The 10,009-nt window shown below is 37.6% G+C and overlaps 1 protein-coding gene across 1 annotated transcript; it reads left to right on the top strand.

Moving 5' to 3' along the window:
* The first annotated feature begins 474 nt into the window (after positions 1 to 474).
* On the top strand, positions 475 to 9,072 carry SWI3C (SWITCH/sucrose nonfermenting 3C). The gene is made up of 9 exons (XM_020355888.3): positions 475 to 709; positions 790 to 1,302; positions 1,435 to 1,970; positions 6,275 to 6,638; positions 6,706 to 6,779; positions 7,240 to 7,373; positions 7,640 to 7,704; positions 7,813 to 7,994; positions 8,216 to 9,072. Exons 1-9 carry the CDS (start codon positions 691 to 693, stop codon positions 8,672 to 8,674), a joined length of 2,346 nt encoding a protein of 781 aa, XP_020211477.1. The 5' UTR covers positions 475 to 690; the 3' UTR covers positions 8,675 to 9,072.
* The last annotated feature ends 937 nt before the right edge of the window (positions 9,073 to 10,009 follow it).

The following is a 10,009-nucleotide window of genomic DNA, read 5'->3' as shown; positions in this document are numbered from 1 at the left end:
AAAAAAAAATAAGGGTTAATATTACTCAAATATAATACTTAAGAACTATTTTTCCTCGATTAAATCTTAAGAAATCAAATTTTAATAATTATCATACTTAAGTGATGAAATGTATAATTAAGTTTTTTTTTTATATATTTTATCAACTTCTTTTATTTTTCTTTCCCTTATTTTTCACATATTTGTTTCCTTCTTATTAATCACACCCATGACTTTGATCTATGAATAATTTCTTTTACTAAAAATATATTCAGAAACACCTAAGTAGAATAATAATTAAAACATAAAAAAAGCGAGGAAGATATTAAAAAGAAAGACATAAATGCAGCATCTGAAGGTGGTCGTGCGCAGCACCGCCCAATAGGAAAGTGGCGTTTGAATGACGCGCCGAGGAAGCGAATTCGGCAGAGTTTTACCCTACACCTCCCGTTCTCATTCCGGTAACAGCCACGAAAACGCACATCAACACTGTTTTTGCCCCAAACTCAACCCATCTATCACACATCACACATCCAGCTGAGAAGGAGAGAGAGAGAGAGAGATCGATCCTCAAACCCAAAAATATTTCTTCCAACAACAATCCCAACCCTTTGCGCCAATCAACGACCCCACACTCAAAATTTTCCCTCAATTTTTCTCTCTCTTAAACCCCTCTCTCCCTCTCCCTCTCCCTCTCCCTTTCCTCTTCCCATGCCACCTTCTCCTTCAGGTATTCCCTTTCCCTCTAAAACCCTCACTCCCCTCTCTTCTTCAATCTCTCATTTCTCTTCTCAATTTTGTTTTTCGCAGAGAACCGAACCAAATGGCGCAAGCGCAAGCGCGATTCCCAAATCGGCCGGCGCCACCACAAGCACGACGAGGAGGACGACGACGACGAGGAAAACCCCAATGCCGAGGAAGACCACGCCGAACGCGACTACGATTCCGAGGAACAAACGCACCACCACCCTAATTCCCAACCGCACCTCGAGACGGAGGTTCTCTCCGACAACGCCGTCCAGATTTCGCAGTTCCCGCCGGTGATAAAGCGCACCGTCAACCGCCCTCACTCCTCCGTCACCGCAATCGTTGCTCTGGAGCGTGCACTCGAGTCCGGAGACAGCAAGGCTCATAGCGCAATCACTCCTCCGATTCTCGAGAACGTGTCTCACGGCCAGCTCCAGGCGCTGTCGTCTGTGCCAGCTGACAACTTCGCTCTCGACGGTGATCCCTCTTATGTCATCACTCCCCCTCCCATGTTGGAAGGTCGCGGCGTCGTTAAGCGCTTCGGAGCTAAGGCTCTTGTTGTTCCAATGCATTCAGGTGAATTCAGTTTCTATCTCGTGTTTGTTTGGCTTCAGTTTCGTGTTTCAGCTTTGGACAGTTTGAATTGATGTTTGGGGTTTCTAACATAGTTTGAATTGATGTTTGGGGTTTCTAACATTCTGTGAACAGATTGGTTTTCGCCTGCCACTGTGCATAGGTTGGAGAGGCAAGCAGTGCCGCATTTCTTTTCCGGGAAGTCCCCGGATCATACTCCGGAGAAGTACATGGAGTGTAGGAACTGCATTGTTGCACTGCACATGGAGGATCCCGGGAAGAGGGTTACGGTTTCTGATTGCCAGGGTTTGTTGGCTGGGGTTGATGTTGAAGATTTGACTCGGATTGTTAGGTTTCTTGATCATTGGGGGATTATTAATTACTGTGTTCGGATGCCGAGTCATGAGTCTTCCAATGCTGTGTCTTGCCTAAGGGAGGAGCCGAGTGGAGAGGTGCGTGTGCCATCGGAGGCCTTGAAATCCATAGATAGTTTGATCAAATTTGACAAGCCCAAGTGTAAGCTGAAAGCAGACGAAATTTATTCGGCCTTAACTGCACATAATGCCGATGCCAATGATTTGGAGGACAGAATAAGAGAGCATCTATCTGAGAATCATTGCAATTATTGTTCTCGTCCTCTTCCCGCTGTATATTATCAGTCCCAAAAAGAGGTACACTGGATTTTTTTCCAAATATAATAATATATCATTGGTCCTATGGCTGTTATTGCTTTCATCATGAGTAGTGGTCTGGTTGAAGTTATTAATAGGAAGGGCTCCAATTATTGAATAACACCATATGACCTTGCATGAGTGTGGTGAGCTACCATAGCATTAAGCATTCAGTGCATATAGTTGTTCTCCCTCTTTGTTATTTACTGATCTACTTTCCATACTGAGGCTTCTACCATTCTTATGCACACATGCTCAGATCACCCAAGGCAAGACTCTGGCATCTTTTCTAAAATAGATGTTACTCCGACATTTCCCTACGCATTCATTCCTAATTGTGTCTTGTCTAGTGTGTTCCCTTATCCAACACAACATTTTCATCTCTCCTTCGTTGAGTTTATTCTCTTATTGACCAACATTCAATTCCTTACAACATTGCCGGTCTTATAGCTTGTAGTAAGATTTTCCTTTTAAGTGATACCTTTTTTTTTATATCACAGATAACACCTAAAGTACTCCTCCATTTCATCCCACTTGAGTCTTATGGTTTATATCTGCTTTCATTTCTATGTTATCCTATATAATGGACCCTAGATACTTAGACTCTGTAACTTAAGGTAAGGTTTGTTTTCCAAGTTTTATATCTATGCTTGGGTTGTTGCTCCTCTTGCTAAGGATACAATTCATATGTTCCACCTTACATTTACTTAAGTGAAATCCATGTTCTTACAACTCCCCATCTCCAACTTCCAATTTATTTCCTCTCTTGATTTTCTCACTATAACTATTATGTTTGCAAAGAGCATACATTATGGACTGACTCTTGGATATGCTCTGTAAGAACATTTACGACTAAAGTAAAATGATAAGGGCTCAAAGCTGGCCTTGGTGCAGTCCTATGGTTGTAGGGAAATTTGCTACGCATCCATTGTGTTCTCACCCTAATTGTGAGTTTGTGACCTATTCGTACATGTCCTTGATTGCTCAAGTATATGCATCACAAAATCCTTTTTCTATTTGACCTTCCACAAAATTTCCCTTGGCATCCCATTGTATGCCTTTTTCAATTCAACTGAGAGCGTATTTAAATTATTTTTATTCTCTAATTTCTCCCACTCTATACAAATATTAATTTATATTTAATCTTCTTGCACCAACTTCTCATTAACATGCTCATATACTTTGTGTTACATATCCATGGTTCTTTCATAGCATTTTACTTTAAAGCTAAAAGAGTAGTACACTGTTATGAACCCAAAAACAGAGTCTGAGATGTCAGAGAGTTCAAGCTGAGAGAATAGAGAAAGCGAAAAAACACTTTTCTGATGATAGATTTAATAGTGAACTGAAAAAAAAAAAAAAAAAAAGAAGAGAATCCTCTTTTCAAGGGTTTCCCCTTAAACCAAAAGTTTCCTCTTTTACAACTGTGTTAATGCTCAGTTCTCGATTATTAACAATTCAGAATGAATCCCCTCCTACTATTTGACCAAACCATGTACCAACTAACTGATTCTGTATCTACACTTAACCACCTAATTAATTCTGCAACTATAACTGCTTTGCCTCAACCTCTACCTCCTAAGTCTGGACAATATCCTTATCCACTTATTGATCTCCTGCCAAGATTGTAACCTTCATACCTTTTCTGAGTACTTGTGCAGGGCACACAATGGTTACCCACACTGAAAACATCTACTCCCACTTCCCTTATTCTGATACGGAAATTGTTTAGCTCCTCCTGTATTTCATTGTGGGTATGTGCTACCAAGATTGTCAAATTTGATACAATATTTAAATTGGTGGAGGGTTGATAAACTTGAGCCGTAAACTCTAAGAGTTTACCTTGTACCAAAAAAATTTAAAAATACATAATTACAATATCCAAACCAAATATAATACCATAAAATAAAAAAAGGAACAATATTTTAACTTCATAAGAAGGCATTCCATAGTAACAGAATGATACTACAAACATTTTCAATGATCTAAGTTATGAAATTCTCAAATTTTGGTCCATATGTGTTGCAAAAAATAAATCAAAACTTTCTTATTTTAATAATAACAACCCAAAAATAACTGGCTTTTTGGTTTGGACACCCAGTTTTCATTTTAATAGTATATGATGGCAGTCAGGGGCCCAAAGAACACCTCCTTTACCTTTCAGTTGCACCTGGATTAGTAGGGTTTGGTTGGTCCTTTCACCAGTTGCTGGCTTCCAGTTGTGGCTGTGTGTCCTTTCTCAGGTTGTGGTTGTTGCAGGGAAGGCTTTGCAGATTTAGGAGTTGTAGATGTGGTTGTGACTGGTGGCTGGTTGCAGGTAGAGAATGGTTTGTGTCAATGGTGGCCAAGGTCATTGAAGGAATGATTGATGGGCTTTGCAACACTCAAATGCAGTTGCTGGTCACAATGGATCTTGGAAGTTTTGGGTGACTTAGGTATTGGTACGAAACAAAAGTGGGAATCCTTTAAGTTCTGTTGTTTTGTGGGGTTTTGAGGGATTTTTTCAGCATTGCTATCTACTCGTGACTTGCCCCTGAATTCGCGAGTTTATTCAAGTTCAGCTAAGTTCATGCAAGTAAGTTTACAAGTGTTCTGGCATGTCTTTGATAGGTTAAGGTATAAAAGTAAGCTTGTACAAGTTTGGGCTAAAATTCGAGTTTAACAAGCATGTGTGCTACTGCTCTGGAGTTGGTTATAGAGCGTATTGGAGCTCTATCCTCTCCCTGTACTCTCCTATTTGAGTAATTGGTTCGGTTAACGGCACTCTAGTCTGACTGGCTCTGTAGATGACTATCCTTGAATCAGACCAATTAAGTCAATTGGAGCTGCTCCAATACACCCCACTTGAGAGACAATTGTTCCCCCAGGATTATGGCATAAACTTGTTGCCAGAGCTTGATGCTGAGATTCTGGGAGTAGTTTGGAAGCATGCAGCTCCTCTCCCACAACTTTGGCCAGCTTAATGGCCTTCATAATGTCATTGAGGCTGTGTCTGCACTCTGCATTTTACTTAACCTTAACTCCAATCCCCCCAAGAAATACCTCAAGACAAGCTCCTTTGAGATCTAAGATCTTCAATGCTTGTGCCACCAAGGTTTCATATCTCAGATACACTGCCTAAATTTTATTCTCTGTACTTTGATCAATGCAGGCATCAGCTCATTCCAGGTCAAGTATGGCATTTTATTTCTCAAAATATGAAACCAATGTTCTGCTAAACCTTCCATGCCAACAAATGTGAGTCTCTGTCTGCTTGGTTTTCTGTACCTCAAAGAATTTCTTCTCATGAGCAATCCACCCAATTGTGTTGCAACCACTGAAATTAGGCAACTTGGCTTTCCTTTCCCAAGACTGACATTCATTGACGAAGAACTCATAATTTCCATCCTCTACTGTGTATCTGTCTTCTGCTTATTCAGCTGCAGAATTGACATCTCTTATGGGGTTATTCCTTGTCTTCCTCCATCTAAGGGCTTATTACTGTTTCTTAATCCCTTTGTACAGTATTTATCAATATCCTTCTGTATCATCCCTATTCTTCCAGATTTCTGCCACATGCATTCAGTAATCCAATTCCATGGTCACTGATTGTCTTCAAAACTCCACCAAATTCTCTAATGATTCTATCCTCTGTTACATTTCTTCCCCGGTAAGAGATCTTGCCGGTCAGATTTTATTATTACTTATTACTAACGCAAAACTAAATATGAGATTAAAAGAGTACTGAGAAAACAGAGAGCTTAGAAAGTGATTGAATGCTTTTATGATGTAGATAGTATGACAATTCAGAGAAAAACAGAATTCTCCTTCCAAGCATTTCTCTGATCAGTTCTCCAATATTAACAATTCAGAATGAACCCTAAACTATTTAGCCAATTTTATAACAGTTTAATCACTCTAGCATCTAAGTATCTAACTAGTCTATAACTACTTCAAATATTTTTGCCTCTCATTCTTGCGTCCAGGGTTCTTTCATATACTAGACTGTTTGTTACTGTTATTACTAGTGTCTTGACTTAATATTGTATTGAGATTGAATAGAGCATGTCTTTTAACCATTATAATGACTGATGTGATGACTGTTCTGACAGCAGAGAAATATTTACTATTTTGAGTATGTGAGGGTCTGTGTGCTTGATTAAAGCCGACTATTTAATGTTTTAACCAAGACTAACATTATATGCTGAAGTGTATAGTACTAAAATTTTTGTAAACTATTAGATGACCCTTGTCCAAAGCAAGTAGGCTGTAGAATAACTTTGAACACCTTTTCCTTCTTATGTAATTAGCATCTATTTTTACAGGTTGACACTTTACTCTGCACGGATTGCTTCCATGATGGGAGATTTGTCATTGGTCATTCAAGTATAGATTTTATAAGGACAGATTCGACAAGAGATTATGGTGAACTAGATGGGGATAGTTGGACTGATCAAGAAACTTTACTACTGCTTGAAGCAATGGAGATTTACCATGAGAATTGGAATGAAATTGCTGAGCGAGTTGGTACCAAGTCAAAAGCACAATGCATTCTTCATTTTCTCCGTCTACCCATGGAAGATGGAAAATTGGAAAATATTAATGTTCCTAGCAGGTCCTTGTCATCCAATGTGATGAATAGAGATGATAGTGGAAGACAGCATTGTTACTCAAACGGAGATACTGCAGGTCTGTCTTAAACTTTTGAATCAACTTGGTGTTATATGGTTTTGATTTGGTATCTATGCTCTCACAGGACCTGTCCATCAAATCAGAGATCCTGACAGCCGGCTTCCTTTTGCGAATTCTGGAAATCCTGTTATGGCTTTGGTGGGTGACTGCTAATGATATGCCTGTTATAACTACCTTTAGTTCTTTTATAAGAAACAAGTGATAATGTATTTTACACCGTCATCTATTTCTTATAAAAGGAACTCGAGGTAGTATTCATTTAAGAGATGCAATTGAAAACATGTCATCAGTCTAGGATGTGATTATAGTACAACACCTAACATCATGTCCCTAAATAGTTTATTCGTGTTTATTTATAAAATTTAACAAAAAATATTATAAAAGAAACTTGTTTCTTCAAGTTACATTGCTTCTCTTTGAAGGAGCAAATTTATTGACCACGACACTTCCCTAACGAAAGCGTAAAAGGGTGACATGTTGACTAAAATTTATTTAGACACTGGATCAGAGTTTCACAACAAATTAAACTACCTTTTGTATTCTGCAGTTCTTTTGATGAGATTCTTACACGTTTGGTTTTGGTTGGTGCATTCCAAAGGTTGCTTTTTTAGCCTCTGCGGTTGGACCAAGAGTAGCTGCTTCTTGTGCTCATGCAGCATTAGCAGTATTGTCGGAGGATAATTCTGGAAGCACGTCACAGATGGAAGCACCAGGACATGATAATGTTAATAGGTGAATATGTACATCCCATCGTCTGCTTTTGTGCTGTTTTTTTTATTAAAAATTTCTTAGACTAGAATGAACCTTACCTAAAACTCTCCCAAAAGGGGGAAAAAGAAAAGAAAAAAAAGGAAAGACAACATTAAGTTGTGTCCGTATCCCTGTTCCTATAGTAGAATGGAATGGTCGGTAGAGTGAGAAAAAAGCTCAACTTGAACTGTTGTTTTTGTATAGTTGCTAGTTTATGTACTAAAAATTATTATTTTTCACATATGAAGGACAAATCCAGAAAGTCGAGATGGTGGCCTTCACGGAGAAACAGCGATTTCAAATAATCATAATGGTCAGTTATGGTTACTGCTTTTATGTCGCTTATAGATAACCTTACCCCATCCTCTAATAAAACCCAATATGTAATTTTCTACTTGAGAAATATTTTCTTTGATTTCAGAGGATAAGACAAAAGTAGGTTCATGGGGTCTAAATGAGGGTAGGACAACCCCACTCGCTGCTGAGAAAGTTAAAGATGCGGCTAAAGCAGGCCTCTCGGCTGCAGCAATGAAAGCTAAATTATTTGCGGATCATGAAGAACGAGAAATTCAGAGGTTATGTGCTAATATAGTAAATCATCAGGTATCACTGTTTTTTTATTTTTACTTCAATTCCAGTTTGTTAAAGTATTAACTAAAATATCAAATATAGTTCATCTCGTGTCTATTTCCATGTGTAAAAACCAGATAAATATTTTTTGTACAGAATAGGGTAAATTATGTAATTGAAGATAAACTCAATCAGTTGCAGAGCTAGTATTTTGATGTATTTAACTTGTGTTGGTGGCTTGCTGCTATTGACAGCTGAAAAGATTGGAATTGAAGCTGAAACAGTTCGCAGAAATTGAGACATTGTTAATGAAAGAATGCGAACAACTGGAGAGAACAAAGCAGAGGTATGCAGCTGAACGGTCCCGCGTGATATCAGCACGTCTTGGAACTCCAGGAGCCACACCTACAATGAATGCATCAGGTGTTGGTCCCTCAATGGCTAGTAATGGAAACAATAGGCAACAAATGATCTCCGCATCTCCCTCGCAGCCCAGCATCTCAGGGTATGGCAACAACCAACCAGTTCATCCGCACATGTCCTTTGCCCCACGACCGTCAATGTTTGGGTTGGGGCAAAGATTGCCCCTATCGATGATACAACAATCACAATCAGCTTCTTCAACTGCCATGTTCAATGCCCCTACTAATGTGCAGCCCACTTCCAATCATCCATTGTTGAGGCCTGTATCAGGAACTAACTCTGGTTTATGATAAATAGGGGAGTAGATGTAAGTTTTGGAACTTATAAAGTGTAATTTTATTTGGTAATCGATTTCAGAAGTGAAGGGGAAGTTAGGTGGAAGTGCCAAGAAAGTTATTTAGTAAGTAGAGCCTGTAATTGGTTGCAGTTGATTGTGAAACTGTTGCTTAAAGGAAATAAGTAGCATTTGATATTCCTTACTTCTTTCTTGTGGTCTTTAGGTACCTTGAACTTTGATTAAGTGGCACATATCTTGTGGAGTTAGATTAGACTAAAACTACTTGGATGAATAAGGACCACGTTATGGTGACTTTTGTCTTCACTCCTCGTGGTATTTTATGCAGTCCATTGTTCTAGGTTTTGTTTCTAGTGAGCGGTTTGCCTCCATAAATACTGTTTTCTGGATTTAGCTCTTTTTTCTTTTAACTATTTTAACGGTATAAAGTATTTAGAGTCGAAGGCAGTGATTAATTTTTGTTGGAAACCTTAAATGTATACAAGATGAATATTTTTTTTTTAACATAATTTATATTATATTCAAGGTCAGAATCTGAATTCTAAACAATTTGGTTTAAAGATATAAGTTATTTTTCCTTGTGCTAACAAATGTTTGTAGTTTTTGGTTTTAGCCGTCTCTAATATTTGTCGACAATTAAGTTTTAAACAATTTGAAACTCATTTCTTGTGTGTGAAAATTGAAAAACAGCTTCACTTGCAATATAAAATTGAAGTTTCACGTGGGGCGAATAAATTTAAATGAAATTAACACTTCTACTGAAAATGATTGTAGTACAACGAGTACAGGAACATAATGCAAGTTTTTTTATTTTTATTCAAGTATTACTTTCGATGTCAACGTGGATAATTTGACATCGAAAAAAGTTAAATTGTTTCAAGGAGTGATTTATGAGAATTTGAAGATAAATAGAGGTGGATCTCACAGAAAAAAAATACCTTATAAAGAAACAGAATTTGCTAGAAATTTAAGAAAAGACAAAATTTTACATATTAGTTATTTCTTCTTTTTTTTTCTCATTTTATTAAATAATGATTAGATGCAATAAAAAATAATAATTTCAAATTTTTAATTTTTTTTCTCTATTTTTTACCTAATTCTACTCTATCAAACAACTATAAATTTTACTCTATTTCTTATTAAATCAATTCTCACCATTCTCTCACATTCTCTTCTATTCCTACACCTGTTCCAAACAAAGCATAAACTGTTTTATTATTATCAAATTTTCAATAAAAGCAAAATTATAACTACGATAAATAACTCCCTATTACAAAATTGGTCTATTTTAGAGTATAATTAAGGGGTTCATCACTTAATCGGCCAAATT

This window comes from Cajanus cajan, chromosome 6 (assembly GCF_000230855.2).
Source record: "Cajanus cajan strain Asha chromosome 6, NIPB_CcT2T_4, whole genome shotgun sequence".
NCBI lineage: Eukaryota > Viridiplantae > Streptophyta > Magnoliopsida > Fabales > Fabaceae > Cajanus > Cajanus cajan.
The sequence above is the reverse complement of the archived record's forward strand: the minus strand, read 5'-3'. Positions and strand labels throughout refer to the sequence as shown.